This window comes from Oryzias melastigma, linkage group LG7 (assembly GCF_002922805.2).
Source record: "Oryzias melastigma strain HK-1 linkage group LG7, ASM292280v2, whole genome shotgun sequence".
Taxonomy (NCBI): domain Eukaryota; kingdom Metazoa; phylum Chordata; class Actinopteri; order Beloniformes; family Adrianichthyidae; genus Oryzias; species Oryzias melastigma.
Window position 1 is genome coordinate 16179501 of NC_050518.1, and position 21078 is coordinate 16200578.

Sequence of the window (21078 nt, forward strand, 5' to 3'; positions counted from 1 at the left end):
CTTTACACAGGGATGGGCATTTAAGACGTTAGAAGTAAAGTTGTGCTCCTGCCAAAAGCAACACCACTCCACTTTTTTTTCCCACCGAATCCTTTTTTTTATTTGTCGAGGTGTTCTGCTGTGTTCCAAATGCTCATTTCTGGTTTTCTGCAGGTCAGTGAAGTCCAGATGCACGAGTCTCGGTCAGAACCAGCAGGCCACACCGTTCAAGCGAATCCGGGGGAGAACAGACATAACCATGAGAACGAGGGTCGACTGAAGAGCGGCCAGACTCCTCCTCCTCCTCCTGAGGCGCCGAGGGTCAGTCACTTTTTTGTTTGCATTCGTTTATTGATAAATAAAGTTAGACCTGCCTATCGGGACGAGCTGTTCCAGTGCACCTGCCTATCGGGACGGGTGCGTTTGAATAGATTTGGTTCATTTAAATGTTTGATAGTCCGCCTGCATGCATGCATGAATGCATGCGGGTAAATGAATTGGACGCTTTGCACAGGCGGTCTAACGGTACATGAGATATATTAAGCTGCAGTGTTTTATCTCTCTGATATGAAAAAAGGTGTCCTGAAACTTCCTCCTTTGCCATTCGCTCCTAACATTTATGCTGAAGGGGGAACAAGTGGGGGGTTGAGCTTAAAAAAAAGAGGGGGGCATAACTCCTGCTGGGTGGAGGGATCGGCGTTATATTGTTAGTTTTGTTTACGCTCGCATCATGCGGCTGGAGTGGCTGTGTTAGATTTTCATTGTTGCCGGGCAGTATTTGTTCTCTTCAATGGAGACTATCAGGTTTGTCAGACTCTCTTTTATTTGCTCTGTGAAAGTAGAGTGCCTTCATTTTTTTTTTTTACTTGTCTGTGCTTTATTTTGAAAATTTGCAGCCTTTTCAGCTCATTTGCTCAGTGAACACAAGTGATGTCATGTTTTTGTGGTTGTGCCTTAAGTTTTCTAAATTCTTTTTTTGTGTTTTTGTGAAGAAAAAGAAAACCACCCTTCTGGAACCACACCTATTTAAAGCGTAATAATAAGTGTTTACTCTGCTGAGGAAAGCCTATTGTTTTCCTTTTTTGTTGTTTTTCCTGCAAGTTTTTTTTTTTTGCATCTCAGTCTTCTGTCAGTCATCTCTCACAAGAGTTCACAAGACCAGTCTTGCGGGAACAGCTCTGTATTTACACTCTGCTGCTCACTGGTATGACTTTCAACAATAACAACAACAGAAGATGTTTGGACTTGCTGGGCACCATGGCAACAGGGATTAAGCAAAAGCTGTTGTTTTGTTGATAGTGTCCACAGAAGAAAATAAAGGGGCCAGCTCGCTCAGTGGATGGGATATAGACCCATTTTCAATGCTTTGGTTGGGTGTTTTTTTTTTTTTTTCTGCAGAAGAAAAGGCCAAACTCTGAGGCTCTGCAGTGTTATTGTTAGCCCAAAGCCTGTGTGAAATTCTCTGTCGGTTTGTTTATCCCATTCTAAACAGACCCTGCCTCGGAGAGAAATGTTTGTTTGTGGTTCAGACCTTAATTAAAATACGAATCTCAAGTTCTGTTTTTGTAAACACGCTCTGTGTGTTTTTTTTTTCTTTTTTTTTATGATTCATTATTTATAACTCTGTGCCATTTTGATTTCTCTGTTTATGTTTACCGTAAACAGCCCTGGAGCTGTGAGGCTGAGGAGGAGGGGGGGAGGGAGGAGAACAGCGGTGCGTTCAGCAGATGATGTTGTTTTTGTTTGGTTGGAACTTGTTGTTGTTGTTGTTTTGGATGGAGTCATCATTCCCCTAAGCCCTCCAGTTTTTCTTCCTTTTTTTTTCGTGTTTTTGTTTGTCTGCTTCCATTTTTAGCTGTTTGCCTCTCCAGACTGACAAGTGGAAGAACAATGATAAATAATTGGTTTGCGGCTATAAATATTTCTTTTTTAAATTTCAGAAAGGTGCAAAGGACTGACGCTGCAGGGAAACTTGATATACTGACGGGAGAAGTGTGGTCTTTGTAATCTCAACTCATTTTTAAACCTGCACACGTTCTTTCATCTCTTTACATTTCATTATGGTAATGATAATTTCCACGATCCACTCTGGTATTTTTGAGTATTTCCATTATAAAATGGAGCAAACTGTACAATTTTTGGGCCCCCGCTGGTTGTGGGTCCATAAAAAAATGAAACAGGCCGGTCAGAAACATGTTTATTGGTGGAAGAAATCCCTCTTTGCCACCTGCAATCTTCTCTGAAACAGCATTAAATACTTTGTATATACAAAATACCAAAAGACTTGCGCAAAAAAATGAGCTGCTAGATGACCTCCATTTGTTAGTTTTGCCATTACCGCACTACTATGACGCAAAGCTACGCAATCGGTCTCCATCCCGGATGCACCATGACATTCCAACTTTGAGTGGAAACTTTCATCAATATTTCCTGGACCGTTCTGAACTGGACCGGACGGTACTGTACCACTCGGTGCAAACAGTGTTTCTGCTCAAAGACAACACCCGAAGCACTTTGACTTTGTTCCCACAATATTTATTGCAATGAACAAATAGTGTTACAAAAAAGTTTATGAAAGTGCTCTGTTTCGATTACGTCAGATCTGATATAGGCCTGCCCAAAAAAATCGCAATTTTATCATCGTCGCCAAAAAATATTAAAAGACTGACACTGCAAGGAAACTTAGTATGTTGACAAGAGTTTGTAATCTGAACTTGTTATTAAACCTAAACGTTTTTTCAGCTCTTTACGTTTTTTTTTGTCTGTTTTTATTGCATTATGGTAATAGGTTATGAAAGCGCTTTGTTTTTGTCACGTTAAATCACAATGTCATTGAGTTGTTTAAAGTGGGCCTTCGCGAAAAAAAATCGCAGTTATATCGTCATCGCGATATCAGACTGATATCAATAAAAAACCGACGCTGCAAGGAAACGTAACGTATTGACGGGTGAGGTGCTGACTTTGTAATCTAAACGTATTTTTACACCTACACGGTTTTTCAGCTTTCTTTTTTTTCTATTATGATAAACAAAGTGTGCGAAAAAAGGACTGACGTTATCCCTACAGAGAAAAAAAAAGTTTATGAAAGTATTAAATGAAATGGTTTGAAGTAAGCTTGTGCAAAAAAACAAAAAAAAAATCGCAATCTTATTGTCACATTGATAAAACAGGAAGGAAACTTAATATATTGAAAGTAGGGCTGGGAATCACTGGGTACCTCACGATACGATACGATACGCGATACATGGTTCACGATATCGATAATATCGCGATACTGCGATAATTGGTAAAAATCCTCTCTAATAACTAGCATTATATAGAAGAACGTGTTTTTTTGTGAAAATATATCCCCATCTATATTTTTTAGCTTAAACACAATCATAATAAACAACTTTTCTTATTTTGTGCAACAAATTATACACACTTTTGTGCAACATTGTTGAAATCAGTAATACTATGTCTTTGACAAGCATTGACAACAACCAAATTGGAATTATCTGTCAAATTTAATGTTAACAATAGTAAACATGATCAGCAGTGCCACTATTTAGGGCAGAATTGTTGTAAACAACAGAACAAAAATTAAATAAATCAAGTGACAACAGCTATCTACCTCCAAAAGAACGTCACACCAAAGGATGATGAATATAATGTTTTACAGCCTCTCTCAAAATTGACCTAATTTTTGTGCACTTTTCCTTTACTTGAAAAGGGCTGAGCATCCAAAAATGAAGGCTGATTTACTCAGACTGTCACTTGAGATAATTTTTCCAATCTTTATTTATTTTCCATTTGGTCAGTCAGCAGTCAATAGGTAAAAACCTTAAAACACACACAATAATGGCAAATATAATTTTAAGTGCTTCAATTAATTAGCAACCTCCCTAATTTTACAGTGAATTCATGTACTATATTTTAATTACATTTAAATTTAAGTTCATACATCAAATCCTGCTTTTTTTGTTTAAAAAATTATTTAAATTAACATTAGCAACAAGTGATTACATTGTTTGAAAACGTCACATTATAAATTTACCAAAGTTACACCGTACACCAGCAGGTTAAACATTGAAATGTATGAAAGCGAAAATTCCGACGCTACTTGAAGTACACACACACACACACCTGCGCAGCACGTGCCCAGTTCCCTCGGCAAACAGGAAGTAAGTGATCGCTGTCATTCTAGCGCTCAGACAAAGTCACTTCTTACCGGCTGGATCTCCTACAGATGGATGATAAATGCTGACAGGTAGACATGCTTCACACACGCGCTACAGAGCCTGTATCTGACCGGTGCTTCTCCCGAATGAAGCGCGTGCATCGCTATTAAAAGTCCGACGGAGCGCGTCCATCTGCGCAATAGTTCCGGCGCGCGACTCGCACGCTCAGCGCAACAGCCTCTTTAAATGACAATATAATATCGATACTTGGTGAGAACCCATCGAGAATCGATCGCAGGACTAAATATCGCGATATATCGCAATATCGATATTTTGGCACACCCCTAATTGAAAGGAGAAGTGCTGTCTTTGTAATCTGAACTTATTTTAAAACTTTTTTAGCTTTTTTGCGTTATGTTAAACAAAGTGCTTGTGCTCAAAGAGAACACTGGAAGTACTCCGGCATTATTCCCAAAATATTTATTGCAAAGAACAAACAAAGTACACTCTGTTTCTGTCACTACAAATCACGATGTCACTGAGTGGTTATGAAATGCAATTTTATCGTCATCGTGATATCAGACTGATATAAAAAAAAAACTGACGCTTCAGAGAAACTTGATATATTGACGAGAAAAGTGTTGTCTTTGTAATCTGAACTCATTTTTAAGCCAATGTGTTTTTTTCAGCTCGCTACGCTTTCAAAAAAAAATTTTGCGTTATGGTAAACTAAGTTTGTGTACTCAAAGACAACACCTGTAGTATTCTGACGTTATTCCCACAATATTTATTGTAAAGAATGAACAGAGTAAAAAAAAAAAAGTTTGTGAAAGCACTCCGTTTCTATCATGATGTCATTGAGTAGTTTGAAGTATTCCTGAGCAAAAAACATAAAAAAAATCGCAATTTTGTTGTCATTGTGATATTAGCGAAAGACTGCATAAAGTGCAAAAAATGTTTAGTTTAAGTGTTTACACTCATGCTAATACAATCTCGTAGCAGCTTGAAGTTTGTAACAAATCACACGGAGCACTTTAGGCTTTTGACCAATCAGATGGAGGCCTTTTATGTGAGAGGCCCGCCCCCAAGTGGACAAGGGTCATTTGGAGTATAATTGAAACTATGGTGACTTTTATTAAAATAAAACTGTTGCAGATAAATGGAAAATATGTACAGAATTAATATTTTTTTGTTTTGCTATTTGTTCTTGTACCACAAGTTATACCGTAGTCATTAATACTGTCCACCTCTAGTTTAAATTGGATTTTTTGTAGTAAAATCTCAGCTAAAAATTAAGTGACCAGCAACAAAAGACCTCATAACCTCCAGCGGAGCTGCTTGGAGGCAGCTGAACATCAGCTTCTGTGAGTTACTCCCTCATGTCTGATATGCACGGGCTCCGTGTCAGCCTCTTGTGTTCACGGTTCACTCAACACGTTTACATGGCGGTTTTTTGGGGAAAGAATGGAGGGAAATTAAAAAAAAATGAAGGGGTCGGTGACCACAAACATTCCACACGTCTCTGTTTATGTGTCGGGTTTTTTTTTTCTTTTTAAATGAAAGGAATAACCCAGAAACTGAACAAACAAATATCTTTTGGTTTGTTGGTTTAGGTTTCACACTCTAGTGGAGTTATTTTTTTTTATTAGCAATTTGTTGAAAAGTGTCGGTACTAATCTAGTTTTATGTAAAGTTTATGTTACAGAAAAAAAAACTAAGAAATAACTGCATTTAATTGTGATTACTTCTAGTTTTCATCTCAAAGTGAAAGTAATTTATGAAATATTTCAACTATAGACCTCCTTTTTTCTTCTTTAGGTCCCAGCGTCCTTGTCCATGATGACCCCACCAGCAGAGGCTCCCCAGCAGCTGCAGCAGACGGCTCCACAGCAGGTCCTCACTCCTCAGCAAGTCCAAGCGCTGCTCCAGCAGCAGAAAGCACTCATGTTACACCAGGTACATGCATGCCGACGGAGCCGCCTGCGTCGCAGCCCCCGTAAACCCCTCCATTAATATTCATCTGTCTGCAGCAACAAATTCAAGAGGTCTTCAAGAATCAGCAAGAGCAGCTGAACATGCAGCTGCTGCAGCAGAAGAATGCCGGCATCGTTAGCCAAGAGGTAACTCTTACAAGAGCTGCTGTACGTTTCATAAATATGTAAGAACGAGTTCTTTAACTGCACGGGGGTTCTCTGGCAGCTGACGGCCCATCAGATCGCCATTCAGCAGCAGCTCCTGCAAGTGCAACAGCAGCATCTCCTCAACCTGCAGAGACAAGGCCTGCTCTCTGTGCTTCCCACCAGCCCCAGTGTAGCTCCAGGTAGAACCAGTATGTCATTTTCTGCTCAATACTTTACCTGTGGCCAAATGGACATAAGTTAAACCTTTTTCTTGACAAAAGTAAAAGAAAACTCCATATTACTGTTTTTTTTTTAAATATAATCTAAAGATTAACTTTATTTTAGTGAGTGGGTTTCTACTAAAACTTTCTCTAAATAGCACCACCTTAGACAAATAAGCTAATAGCAATGTTATTAATATTTTTTTATATACTCGTATTTCTAATGCATGAATTATAATTTATACAATAGATATTTTAAAATTCACTTCCTAGAGCTTTAGGAACCCGTTTGAAGTAAAAGTCCTTCATTTTGTTAGTCAGTTTCTGATGGAGTTGTGGTGCTGCCCCCTGCTGGATTCACCGCTTCTGCCGCTGCATCTTTAATTTCATCTTTGTAAATGCTGACATTTATTTTAATGCAACTTTTTTCCCATTACACTTAACTTATTCACATTATTTATTTATTTTTAACATTTTTTTTAATTTTTTTAACTCTTATCAATTTACACTTTTTTGGGTATAATTATAGGGAGTTGTTATTTCCTAATCAACGTATTAGTTTATAACTGAAATTGGTTTGAAATATCTGTTTTGTAATTTCTATATTATAGTGTTCAGTTATTTTTTAAGCTGAAAATAAAATGAAATATTTTAATATTGAGTCTTGTTCAGTACAGAGTTGTATTTGTTAGCCTCGAGCTGTTTTGGCTAAACAAAAGCCATGTGTACCTGTAGCATTCCACTCTCTTAAATGTGTTTTGTTTTCTGCTCGGTCTTTCAGTCTGTGAAAACGGCAGCATGCAGCACTGTGCAGACGTCAGAGACTCCTCCAGTCAACAATCCAACACCAACAACCATCAGACTCTTCTGAAGAGAGAGGACAGGTTTGACGCCTTTAGTGTCGATTTGCAGGAAGTGTTTGTTGTCAACAGTTGTGATCATTTCTTTGTTTTTTTTTCAGCGGGTCGGTGAGTGAAAGTCCTCAGAAGAGTCACGCTCTGTACGGAAACGGCATGTGTAAATGGCCCGGCTGTGAGATGGTTTTTGGAGACTTTAAAGCATTTATCAAGTGAGTTCTGAAACTTTGTAAAAATAAAGTGTATCTTCCTTCTACTTATCCTTCTCATGTTTGTGCAGACATTTGAACAGCGAGCACACACTTGACGACAAGAGCACAGCACAGTGTCGCGTTCAGATGCAGGTCGTTCAGCAGCTGGAACTGCAGGTATTTATTTATTTTTTCCAATCCATTCAGACCAAACTCTTCCGCGATGTGCCAACAGCAGCTCAGCCTCAAAAATATCATCATTAATACAGCGTTGCGGCAGCTGCCTCTAAAAGCAACAGCCTCATCAAAGTAGTGTTTTGGCGACAGGACTGGAAACAGAGGTGTTGTCTGTAGATAATTACACTTCATGGGATGCCAGAAAACATGAAGTTCCCACACAGAAAGCCGTGTAATGCAGGCTGTGAAATCACTAACCTCAACGTCTATTTTTGTCTTTTTGTCTCTTCTATTTTTGTTTTTCCCAGCTGAAAAAAGACAAAGAGCGACTGCAGGCTATGATGGCTCATCTGAAGTCCTCTGAACCCAAACCTGCAGCACAGCCCGTAAAGAGCTTTATTTTTTTAATTATCTTAAAAAAAAATATTTCCATTATTAAAGTCAGTCAAATCTTGTTTATTTGTTCAGGTAAATCTGGGGACGAACGTGTGTTTCTCCCAGGCGACGATGCCCAAAGGCCCCCCACCTATGAGCCTCTCTCAAAGCGCCACCGCACCCTCCACCCCCCTCACGCCGCTGTCCGACTCCCCCTCCGTCTTCACTCCCAACAGCATGTTCACCCCCACCCCCGTACGGCGGCGGTACAGCCGCTCTGTGAGTCAAGGTACCAGAGAAACCGCCAACAGCTTCCACTTTACCCAATTAAAAATTCAACTTCTACAAACATTTGAATCTTTTTTTTCCCAGATATAATCGATAATAAGGAGTTCTACCTGACCACTGAAGTCAGACCTCCATTTACGTATGCCTCGCTCATAAGACAGGTGACTGCCACGCCATTTTTGATGTTCACGCCGACTTGTGCTTTCCCTGACGTGCTGTTTATCTCTCCAGGCTATTTTTGAGTCTCCTCGCAAACAGTTGACGTTAAACGAAATCTACAATTGGTTCACAAGAAACTTTGCGTACTTCCGGCGCAACGCAGCTACCTGGAAGGTATTTATGGAACAACCTCTTTAAAAGATCCACTTTGATGGAAAAATGGTCTTTAAACATGTTGTTGTAACATTTTTCTAAAGATGGAGGACGTTTATGAAGAAAATTAAACTAAAATGTGTATTTCTTTATTTAAATTGTTATGATTTAGAAGCAGATAAAAAAAAATCTCATTTGAAAAAAGTGTGTATACCCTTCCTCAAAAGAAAGTTTTCATCAACTAGAAGAGAGGAAAGAGGGAGGGGCTTCTTCATGTCAATAGTCCTGCCCACAACTCTGAGGCAAATTTGTAACAAACTCTGCCGCTCTGCAGAAACTATGTTCTGAAAATGACAGTTTTTTGGTTTTGGATAAAAATGGCTCGATCATAATTATAAGTAGTGCGTTTAATTTTTTCTGAGATTAATTAACTGTGACCTTTAAGTAATTAATCGATTTTAATCGCAATTTCTTTAACTCAATAATTGCTGTTAAAAGCTTAATTTTTAAGTGTTTTATTTAAGTTTATGACATTGTGGCACAGTAAAAGATCAAAATAAAGCTAAAAACTTGGCTTTATTACTTTTTTCACTATAATTTAAAACAACTTCTAACCTTTACTTTGACTCTACTGAGGGGTTTATTTTTTTTCAATCTTGAACAAAGAACGAAATAAAAAAAACATCAGGTCCAGAGTCTCTAATTTACCACATCAATAGGAATATTTTTCTGAGCAATCAAAAAATATTGAATACAAGTTTATTATTAATACCATAATTTAAATGTTGAAATACATTAGTCCACTGTTTATCACAACAACAATAAAGTAGAAAAGACATTAGAGTGATTTTATAGTTTGCTTTAACCTGTTTGGGTGAATTTGATCATTTTACAGACTAGGATAGAAGAAATAGAGAAGAGAATCTAAGAAGAATTGAACTATTTATTTAGATTTTTTTTTAATAAACTTTTGCTTCATCATCTGGACAAGAACGAGTGCTAAAAAGTCAAGTTTCTCTCTGAAATTATTGTGACGCATTGCATATTAAACAGTCTGCTTTTGTAAAAAAAAAAAAAAAAAAACTTAATTTATACTTAAAAAAATAACAGGACTGAATTTATAATCATTTGTTTAATATTTATTTTTTTCTTAAACGGGATAAAATGCTCTTCAAGGTGTGCATAACACAGAAGTAAACATTCGATGTAAAAACTAGATTAATAAAACAAATGCTTTAAAATGTCTGCTCATTGTGATTAATGCAATAATTTGACAACCTAAAGACCACTCAGAATGCTTTTAAAATACATCAAAAGATGATAGAAGTGGGTCTTAAAAAAGAAGTTTTTTTTTTCTTATTCTGCCATTTGCATTTCAGAATGCCGTCAGGCACAACCTGAGCCTGCACAAGTGCTTCGTCCGTCTGGAGAACGTGAAAGGAGCCGTGTGGACGGTGGACGAGATCGAGTTCCACAGAAGACGGCCTCAGAAGATCGCAGGAAACGGGTACGTCTGAGCCAGGCAGCTGCGCCTCGTCCGTCAGAGGCCCCGACATCAAACGCCGCGATCTTGTTGTTCCTCACGAGCACGCAGTGTTTACTACAAACAAATATTGAACTTTCAAAGGTCGGAAGTTTGCAGTTATAATAAAGAGCAGCTGGCATGTGTGCGTAGTGCACTTTAGGACAACGAAGGACATCCAAGATTAAGACTTTTTTTGGGGGTTCTCAACAACTTCTAATTCTTCATTTCTTGCAAGTTTTGATTTTTTTAAGTTGCACAAAAATCATAGATTTTTTTGTTTTGTCATGTCTCTGCTTTTTATTTTAAAGTGATCATCTGGAAAACACTTCAGTCTAGTTTTTGCTATTTATAAGTTATATTTAAATAAAGTTTTATTTGAAATATTGATAAAAAGAAAATATGATTTTAAATTAAACACTTAGGATTTAAAATTGATTGAAAGTCTTTTAATCAAGCAATGTTAACATTTCTAATGACTTTTTATTTTATTTTAATCTTATGCTCATTTAATTTCCTGTTTGATAAACTGTATCGCTCATTTCAAACCTTTTTGGCGTTTTTGTAATTCTCTGATCTCTACAGCTACTGTCTTAAAACCTTCTTCCACTTTGACTTTCTTTTACTAGTTATTTTTTATTTTACACACACACACACACACCCACTGTCCTTCAAACTCTCAAATCTTGTATCATGTAACGACTGACTTGGCGATCTGTTTAGAGGGAGAAGTCCATATGACTTTTTTGTTGACATAATGCCACATCTTATTGTTTTGCCGTTCGTGTGTTTATACCAAATAAAAGCTTAACCTGCTGATTATGTTTGTGTTCAAATAGATCCCTGCTGAAGAACTCGCAGAATCGCTCCAGCGTAGCCGGCTCTGCTCTTCAGGTAACGGTTAGAGCTCTTAACCACCTTTTTTCATGTTTTTGACTTGTGTTTTTGACAATATTTGTTGAAAATGGTTTCAGAGCGGCGGTTTGGACGGCAGCAACTCCTTCTACAGCCCAGCCTCGATGGGCAGCATCCCCCTTCACTCCCTGCCTCACGTCCTGCAGGAGCAGATGAACGGCGCTCTGGCGAATGGATCAGGATACCAAAGTGACAGCAGTGCGACGCAGTCTCCTCCACAAGCTTTGTAAGCCTCCTGATTCTCTATTCTAGTCAAATCAAACCTTATTTATAAGCTCTTCTCATGCTTTGTGCAGCTCAAGGCACTTGACAATTAAAATCAAAACAGAGGCACAGACATAAAAAAACCCCACCCTTCACCCCATGACCCCACATTCAGTGAATATTTCTTATAAAAGACAATTATAACAAAATAAACTTTAGGCCTGGCTCTGCTTTTGAGGAAACGGTTTATTAGGAATCTATTCATACCAGGAGCCAGCTCAGCCAATGGCGCCGTGCCCATCCAGATCCAGACAGCAACAGGGTCCACCCTAAATATACTGGACCCCAACCGCTCCAGAACCACGGCAACAAAGGATCCCCACAGAGAAACACCAGGGCTAAAATCATAAGAAGAAAAAAGTTCAAATTAAACACACAAAATGTATTTAAATACATAAAATTAAATAAATGATGGCTAAAACCTGCTGGGTTTAATTTTAGACCCCCCAAAAAAGCTGGTATGGAAATAACTAATACAACCCTGCAAGAAAAACATGAATGTGTTGGTGAATTTACACGAAGTAGTTAAAAACAATTATGCAAAATAAATAAATAAATATTACATTTTTGAAATGTTTATTCATTAATCAGATGTGTAATCAAACGGCCACTTTATGGAAATTTTCCTTTTAAAAACAATGCACTGAAGTTCCCATTTTTGCATTTCTTTTTTTTAACTTGATGAGCTTTTATTTGAACATAAATTAAATTATAGTAAAAATGGAAAAAATAAAACAACTGTGAGAAGTGTTGGATGGCCCGGAGGAGCAACGCGCCACCACTCTTCTTGCAGCGTCCCTGCAGTCTTCATGGCTAATTAAAAACAACATTATTTTCCAAAATGGCAGCTTTTCTTTGGGTTTATCTCCATAGCAACCACTTTGTATTTTGGTTACCTCGGGGTTACTGAAAAGTCTACGTAATTTTTATAAGACTCAGCAAAAGTAAAACTTTGTATTTCCTTGGCAACAGGGTTTTTTTGCAAACTATGCCAGAATTCCTAATGTAGTCGTATTGTATGTTGTTGCGTTTGGATCAGCTCGAGCCAGGGATCCATGCACTACATTTTCAGAATATTTCAGGTAAAAATGTTTACATGCAACAGAGGAATACCACTTTTGCAAACTCACCACGCTCCCACTATTCAAAATCTGCCAGGTGAGAGACCCTGAGGGTCTCTCACCATAAGTTTTAATCCTAGAGTGTTGTTGCGTTTGTTAAACGATGACTCTATTTTTTCTTTTCCTTTTCTTTTCCTTTTTCCATCAGCATCAAAGAAGAGCAGGAGGACGAGGAGATCTGTGAAAATTACCCCTACGAGTCTCCCGCGAGCGCCGACGAGCACGGCCACAGCCCGGACATGACCCAGGAGGAAGACAGCAGCCCGGAGAGGTCCAGCCTTCATCTGGACCGTGTGCCTTCTCTCTGACCTCGAGGTCCACGTTTTTTCACTGCAAGGCAAACCTAATCACAGCCTGTGTGATCCGCATTCCAAAAAAAAAAAAAAAGAAAAGAAAAAAAAACAACAGTGTCATCCACATAACCAAACACTCTTAGGGAATTTTTCAAAAGATTTTCCAACATTTTTCTTTCTTTTGTTTTTGTTTCTTCACTTAGCTCCCTGTTGTCTTTTTGTACATTTGAGTGACGTCAGAGAAACGCGTTTGTCAAACAGCTTGTGAGGGTTTTCTTTTTCTTTTTTTTTTTATATATATTTAATTTTATTTTATACGTCTCCACAAAAGGAAACCGGTATGAGAAGAAAAAGCCAAAGGAAAGGGAACACTGATCTTATTAATAGCACTTCACAATGAGAGACTCCTCTTCATAGCTGCTTTGTGCTGTGTGAGGCCACACTACCTGATTTATTTTAGCCATTTATGTAAAGATTTGTAGAGGAATTTAAAAAAAAAAAGAAAAACAGAATCTTGCTTTAACAAATGGAAAAATGTTCACTGCCAATGTGATCTGATATATTTGTATTTAAGGTATAATCATTGAGTTGATCAGAGGAGAAGCTTCTTTATACCTGCTGGTTTTTTCATCCCTTCCATGAACATGACTAAATTTGGCTCTAACTGAGCTTGTAAGAGTAGATACTATAGATATATCAATATTGTAAACAATGCATCTCTATGAATATTAAATTCCTCATGATCTATGTGAATCAGGGTGATTTCTTTCTTTTTTATTTCACTTTAAACAATGTGCTTAAGTGCTTTTATTGTTGTGGTCAGTCGTCATTTTCTCTTTTTCTTCCACCAGATACTAAAAGACATCCTTCTAAAATCTACACAGGTGAAGGTGTTGCCCAGTTTAAGAGACATCATTGAAACTCCTTCCTTCCAATAATTTTATATTTCTTTTTTATTTTTATAAACAATCTAGTGGTTACAACGGAGTATTAGGGTCAGTTCATAAACCATTTTTTTTATTACAACTTTAAATCTCATAAATTTACAAGAAAAAAAGTTGTAACTGTTAAATAATGACTGTAAAGTCATATATTTATGATTTTAAGTCATAAGCTAAATTAATTACTTTTTTTTCTTGTCGATTTACAGTCGTAAATTTGACTTTAAATCTCAAATTAACAAGTAATAAGTCGGAACTGTTGGGAAAAAGTTGTATATTTGCACTTTAAAACCCATAGGCTAAATTTATGACTCTTCTTGTAAGTTTACTTGATTTATAGTCGTACATTTGCAAGAAAAAAAGTCAAATTTAAGAGAAAAAAATGTGTAAATTTAAGAGATTAAAAGTTGTAAATGTATTACTTTTACTATATTTAATGTATTACTTTTTATTACTAACTTTGTAATGATCAAATACCAGATTATTATCTAAAAACGTATTTTTAAATAATTTACTGCAACATTATTTACCATTAAAATTTACCATTACTATTCCACCACCTGTCTAAACTACAAATAGAGGGAAGAAATATTTCTAACATTTAAGTGTCGTAGCAAATATTGAGACTCTGCCAAGAAAGTGTCGTTTTTTTCATCCAATAATGATCTAAACTCTTTTGATTCCCTTTTGGGCTCATGCGGTTGCTAGAGCCTATCCCAACTACTGTTGGGGAAATGTCAGTCTGTTCCAGAGCAATTTCTACATCTCATTTAGTGAAGATTATGAACAACTTTCTGTTCTCAAATGATGGATGTAATTTTTTCCCCCTGTTCCTGACACAGACCCACGGCCACATTCTAAATCCCTTTTTTTTTTCTTTTTTTAAAGTTTGGTACAATGATGAGAGTACTTTGTAATTGTGTCTCTGCCCACCATCACGGATCTTTCACTCTGCGCTGCAGCTGTCGAGTTGACGTTCATCTTTTGCCTCATTTATTAAAATATTTTTTTTTTAAAAAGCAGGTATGTGAAAAACCAATTCAAGGCTGCAGTGAAAAAATATGTACATATATATATATATATATATATATATATATATATATATATATATATATATATATACTTAAATAAGTGAATAAATGTTATAATTTTTTTAATTTATATTTATCAATCTGATTTTTTTGTAACTGAAAGTAATCCAAAGCCATTTTTCTTTAAATATCTTTTAAAGACAATGCGCTAAAGTTAACTTTTACAGCTATACTATGTAAAACAGTGTAACTCAGTGAGCTTTTATTTCATTTTGACAGCCTTCTATCACTCCGTGTAAGGTCAGACTGAGTACAGAACAAGTGCTGTAAGTAATTATTCAGCCTGACAGTCGGGGGGATTGAGTGTGGGGGCTTGATTCCATTCACTACAGGAACCCCTGTAGGTCACTTCATGACACGTTTACAGGGCGGGCCGAGGGCCTTTTGGCACGCAGCGATTCTGGAAGAGCATGAATTCCGATAATTCACATCTGTTCAATCTGGTCCAAGTGAAGGGAACGTGGATCCGGCAAAATGAGCAGGACCGAGTGCAGGAGGGAAAGTGGTCAGATGCTAAAATGTAAGTTCTTAAACTATTTTTTAAATTATTTTTGTCTTTGTGTGGAAGATATGTGTTTAATCACAGTAGAGGTCTACTTTCCAAATGACTGTTTCTCTATCATTTCATTTATTTAAACTTATCCAAGATTAAAGATCACAAATGGGTGCTTATTTCATGATTTTTTTAACTTTGTTTTTAATGGTGATTCATTTTCATCAAACATGTCTCGTACACGTGCTCCTGCAACATTCCCTCCATCTGTACTTTATGTACAAAGTTACATGGCCTGACGGAGGTGAAATACCAATCTATTTTAAGTTACAGTGACACCATGAGATGCAGAGTGGTGCCTGAGAGAAATGGCAGTACAGTACTGTTAGATACAAACATTGAAGTGTTTGAGGACGTTCTGATGTTTTATCTGTAGGATGCAACATTTAAAGGATCATTAAAATGATTATGCAACTGAGAAGACATTAAGTAAACCGCTGAGTTTTGATAAAGTTCTAATGCTTTATTCATTTGTTTTCTTTCATTGCAAACTTTTGTTTTAAGTTCTTTTTAGGCTATAAGTCATTTGTCACACACCAGTGTAAAAGGAAATGCGTACACAGGTTGTAGTTATTGTATTAATTGGATTTAATCTTACAATAGTGAAAATATGACATGTTCAGATCACTTGGATCCAGTTTTTGTTAATATTTTGTGTGTAACTGGTCACGTGAGGACACAAAAAAATTTAAACCTCAAATTAAATTTTTTTTGGAAGAAAATGTGACTTAAATGTCTGCATGATAGTTGATATTAGTAATTATAAACACATTTTTTTCTTTTCTTTCCACTCCCTGGAGAAAACTTGCCAAAGAAAAATGATTGAATATTACTTAAAAAATATATTTTTGAGAATATTAATAAGATAGTGGGCCAATCAAATGTTTGTCATTTACGGATTCTGCAAAATGTTCCTCTTAACAAGATCAGTAATGTTTACCATAGGGACAGTTCAGCAGGAAGAGACAGTGTAAAAAAATGAATCCAGGAAATGACAACCCTTTTATTTTATTTTTAATTTAATTTAATTTAATTTAATTTAATTTAATTTAATTTAATTTAATTTTATTTTATTTTATTTTATTTTATTTTATTTTATTTTATTTTATTTTATTTTATTTTATTTTATTTTATTTTATTTTATTTTATTTTATGTATAATGGAGCAGAAAATAAGTAATAAGTAATAAGTTGACAATGACGGAGGACAAACATTTCCTTTTGGTCTTCAACAGGTTTGAGCTGTAGCTACTATTTCGGTCCATTCTTCCATGCAGATCTTCTCTAGAGCTGTGGTGCTTTAGGGCTGTCTCTGGACAACTCAGCCTTTCAACTTTCTTTCCAGATTTTCTGTTGGACTGAAGTCCAAGATGGCTAGATGGCTCCAGATTACCATGAAATGCTTTTTATGTCACTGTGTTTGGGATCATTGTCAGGATGGAAGATCCAGACCTGTTTCATCCTCAGGGCTCTCTCTGTTTTAAGGGTTAGTTTTTGCCCCAATTCATACCAAGCATTGCTCTATTCATCCCTTTCATTAGATAAGTTATTCTGTCCACTTTTCAGAAGAGCAACCCCAAACCATGATGTGTCCACCCCCATGCTTTACAGTATTTTATATTCTTGGGATGCAACTCATCAATTCTTCTATCCAAACACGGCGGGTGATGTTTACACCAAAGAGTTCCATTTTGGTTTCATCTGATCACAATCCTCCTCTGGATCATCCGGATGGTCTCAGGAGAACTTTAGACAGGTTTGGACAAGTGTTGGTCTAAGCAAAGGGATCTTTGTAGCACCAATGACAAAGTTGTGTGTTGCTATAATTACCTTTGCTTCTGTGGCCCTAGCTTTCTCTAGGTCATTGACCAGTTCAGTTGTGTAGTTCTGGGCTGTTTCCTCACCATTCTTAAGATCTCTTGTACCCCACCAGATGAGATCTTGCATGGAGCTCCAAGTGGAGGGAGATTGTCAGTGATGTATTATTACTATTGTTCTATTTTCTTATAATTGCTCCTAGTTGCTTGCTTATTGTAGGTTGGGTTATCCTCGTCTTGTTCAGGTGAACAATCTTGTCCCTGGTGTCCTTCGATAGCTCTTTGGTCAAGTGGTTTGTTTGAGGAATTGCAGTCTGACTGTACTTTAATGGTGTAGACGAGTGTCTTTTATACAGATAACCAGTTCAAACAGGTGTTTAGTGCAGGTAATGAGTGGAGGATAGAAGAGCTATTAGAGCAGAAGTAACAGGTCTGTGAGGGACAGAATTCTTACTTGTTTTTTGGAGCCAAATACTAATTTTCTTCACCATTATACAATTAATTCTTTAAAATTAAACAACGTGATTTCCTGGATTTTTTAGACCTTTTTAAGGTGGACAACTTGCAGAATCTGTGATAAATCATGTTCTATTAAGGAAAAATAAACCCATTAAGGGCAAACCTATAATGTTTAGTATCAAGGACTAAACAAATACATTTTATTTTTGTTACAGCTATGAGGACAAGTCCAAGCATGGAGTTTCATGGACGGTTGTCAGCCCAGTTGTGTTCACCTACAGAGTTGTCCAGTGCCAAAACATTCTGGACCCCGAGAACGACACCCTGCTCTGGGGTCACCTGGGATCCCATCAAAGAGCTGTCGGCAAATCCAAACCCATCAAGCGTTTTGTTGTCATTGATGAAACTGTGAACCGGCTGTACGGCTCTCAGGTCACTCGGTACTTTGAGGCCAGAAAGGTCATTCACAAGATTCTTCCTCTTCCGACAACTGAGGAGAACAAGAGTATGGAGCTGGTGACCGCGATCCTGGAGGCTGTTCACCAGTTTGGCATCGACCGGCGCTCCGAGCCCATCATCGCCATCGGGGGAGGGGTCTGTCTGGACGTGGTGGGTCTGGCAGCTTCTCTGTACCGCCGGAGGACTCCATACATCCGGGTTCCCACCACCTTGCTGTCGTACGTCGATGCCAGCGTGGGAGCGAAGACGGGGGTCAACTTTGCTGGGGGGAAAAACAAGCTGGGGAGTTACGTGCCGCCAGCGGCGACCTTCTTGGACTGCGCTTTCTTTCAAACCCTGCCCCAGCGTCAGATCTCCAACGGGCTGGCAGAGATGTTGAAGGTGCTCCAATCTGCATGATCACAGATGAGCTGTCTTCACGCCTCACACCCAGTGGAAACTGTTGCGCTTGAATACATGAGGTCACAAACACTTAGACCTGACTGTGAAACACACCCTGCATGCTTTTCAATGATTCTTATTCATGCTGTCACATCGCTCTCTCAGCTTTGATGCTTTTAAATTATTGCACGCAAATTACAAGTGGAGGAGTGTTGTTAGACAACATCTGGAGACGAGTTCAAATTTAGAATCTGCAATTTTTAAAAATGCTAATTTTTAAGTGTGATGGTGTAAAGTGAATAAATCAGTAAATTAGATTATTTTAATTTATCAGCTGTTTTTGGTGTGGAGGGTCTGCAACCTTCAACACTTAAAGAGCCAATAAAGTTCACTCTTTAGAAGAATATTGTTGTTACTATCGTGATTATTATATAAATGAACTGATGTTATTAGCATAAATAATATAAATATAAAGAGAAAAGACCCTCTTTAAAAAAAAAAAAAAAAAAAGAAAATCGTTAAGACAGAAGTTCTATGGCTTCCCTTCAAAGTAAATGACACACATGGGATTAGGTGATGTAATGACAGCAGTGAATATATATTAAAAAAACATACAGTTTGTTTTAATTTTTTGTGTTGAATCTCAACCATAAATGTGTAAATATAACTGAAAAAATAAAATCAGAGTTAATTAGGCGACCTTTAATGTGTCAATCCTTCATTTTTTTTTCCAAAAATATAGGAAGAATCTAGATTATAAACCAGCGTGCCTTAATTTTGATAGTGCTTAGTGACCTCCAACCGATTAATTGTGGTACATGACACACAAAAATCTGTCAAAATGTTTTAGTTCAACTTGTGATGTGAACTCTCCAACTGTTTGTGGACGAGTTTGATAAAGTTTGAATTAGTTTACTTCATTTTTGGTGAAGTGTACTACTTACTTCCGTTTTACTTCACAGTTATTATTTTTCTAAAAAAAAAAAAAAGTGTTTTTAATAGTTTGAGTCACTTTTGACTAAGCTGCTATATTTGGAAATTTATTTCAAACGCTCTAAAAAATGTTCTATTGAATTTTGTTTTTTTAATACTTTGATCTTTATTAATCACTTGTATTGTTTTTTATTCTCTTTATGTTTAAGGAAACCCTTTCTTTCTAAGATACTGTTTATAATTAGAATGGTAATAAGTCCCCATTTGTTCATCCTTGCGACGAATCTGCTTCAATTCATGCTGGAACGCCATGTGCTTCACGCCAATGTTTGTTCCACAATGATTTCAGATGGCTCTGATGAAGCACAGGGGCCTTTTTCGGCTGCTGGAGGCTAACGGTAAGGAGCTGCTGTTCGCCAAGATGCAGCCCTTGGAGTCCCGCGAAAGCTCCGAACAAGAAGACGCAGCTTCAGCGGCTCGACGCATCGCTATAGAAACCATGCTGGAGGAATTGGCCCCCAACCTGTGGGAGGATGACCTGGACCGGCTGGTGGACTTCGGTCACCTTATCAGCCCGGAGTTAGAAATGGTTCTTATTTTTCTTCCTGTTTAGTTGTTTGTTTTATGATCTCCTAAAGGGAAAACTAGAAAAAAAAATCTGCTGATGATAAAACACACTGAGGTTTTATAATAAAAAATGCATATACACACAATTAATTAAAGAGTACAAAACTCTTTAGATAAAACAAAAAAAAAATAAACACAGTGAAGTACAACTGTGAAATTGTAAAATAATAATAAAGGAAAGCACAAAAAAGTATTAAAAACCTCAGATAACAATCCTTTTACTACAGTTTTTACTACAGTTTGCTATTTTTGATGAAGGTTTACAACATGTTCTTTCTAAATGTGGTTGTGAACTTATTCTTGTTTTTGGTTAAACATGTTTATTTTGTACTAACATCATGGGGTTTCAAAAATTACGACATAGCAGGTGCATTCTGAGCCCATGAACTAGTGACCTTTAATTGTTGTAAAAAGCGGGTTTTCTTTCTGCACAGAGAGTTTTGCCCACGCTGCTTCATGGGGAGGCTGTCAACATCGATATGTCCTTTATGGTATATGTGGCCCATACTAAGGGACTCCTGACAGCAGACGAGAAGGATCGCATCCTCGCTTGTATGTTGGGTCTCCAGCTGCCTGTGTGGCACCAAGACTGCACTCTAGCTTTGGTGCAGAAATCTCTCCAAGAGCGGATGAGGCACTCGGCCGGCTCTCTGAGGATGCCTCTTCCTACAGGGATTGAAAAAAAAAAAAAAAAGCCTTTCTAGGATTTATTTGATAGTTAACAAAAGTTTTAAATCTGTTTTTCCAATAATGTTTCTGATTTTGTAGAAATCTTTCATGACATGATTGAGGACGGCGTTCTTCATCAAGCTTACCAAAGATGGACAGATGAGCTCTCCTGCCATTCTGAACAGCAAACATGAAGGTTTACATCACAGCCATGCCGACTGGAATTTAACCCCCCAATATGTCATTATAAAAATGGAGCAGGAATGAATAACGTGAGTTTTGTTGCATTCATCCAGACGTTCAAAGAAAAAGAAGAAAATAATTTAAACTTAAAAAAAAAAAAAAGTTTTTGAA

General features: G+C 37.2%; 2 protein-coding genes across 4 annotated transcripts in view; both read left to right on the top strand.

The window, feature by feature from the left end:
* Positions 1-13548, top strand: part of LOC112159628 (forkhead box protein P1-B) — a 15674-nt gene extending 2126 nt beyond the window's left edge. Inside the window, exons 2-16 of one of the 3 annotated variants that reach the window (XM_024293836.2) lie at positions 154-300; positions 5958-6095; positions 6170-6259; positions 6339-6459; positions 7262-7364; positions 7442-7549; positions 7618-7705; positions 8014-8091; positions 8174-8369; positions 8453-8529; positions 8600-8701; positions 10060-10187; positions 11042-11096; positions 11177-11343; positions 12651-13548. In XM_024293836.2, the coding sequence (XP_024149604.1) occupies positions 169-300; positions 5958-6095; positions 6170-6259; positions 6339-6459; positions 7262-7364; positions 7442-7549; positions 7618-7705; positions 8014-8091; positions 8174-8369; positions 8453-8529; positions 8600-8701; positions 10060-10187; positions 11042-11096; positions 11177-11343; positions 12651-12810 (1743 nt within the window). In that variant the 5' untranslated portion in view covers positions 154-168 and the 3' untranslated portion in view covers positions 12811-13548. Of the gene's footprint in view, positions 1-6; positions 301-5957; positions 6096-6169; positions 6260-6338; positions 6469-7261; positions 7365-7441; positions 7550-7617; positions 7706-8013; positions 8092-8173; positions 8370-8452; positions 8530-8599; positions 8702-10059; positions 10188-11041; positions 11097-11176; positions 11344-12650 lie in introns of those variants that run through there. The other 2 variants (XM_024293835.2, XM_036212811.1) reach the window with 2 other exon arrangements.
* A 1363-nt stretch (positions 13549-14911) lies between these two features.
* On the top strand, positions 14912-21069 carry LOC112159472 (2-epi-5-epi-valiolone synthase). The gene is made up of 5 exons (XM_024293545.2): positions 14912-15347; positions 17871-18495; positions 19778-20017; positions 20490-20738; positions 20820-21069. Exons 1-5 carry the CDS (start codon positions 15238-15240, stop codon positions 20916-20918), a joined length of 1323 nt encoding a protein of 440 aa, XP_024149313.1. The 5' UTR covers positions 14912-15237; the 3' UTR covers positions 20919-21069.
* The last annotated feature ends 9 nt before the right edge of the window (positions 21070-21078 follow it).

Excerpts from the sequence above, each read along its gene's own strand:
- LOC112159472 (XM_024293545.2), top strand. The coding sequence starts at position 15,238 with ATGAATTCCGATAATTCACATCTGTTCAATCTGGTCCAAGTGAAGGGA. Across the intron at positions 15,348-17,870 it reads AAGTGGTCAGATGCTAAAAT|CTATGAGGACAAGTCCAAGC; the intron begins GTAAGTTCTTAA and ends TTTTTGTTACAG. Across the intron at positions 20,018-20,489 it reads TCAGCCCGGAGTTAGAAATG|AGAGTTTTGCCCACGCTGCT; the intron begins GTTCTTATTTTT and ends CTTTCTGCACAG.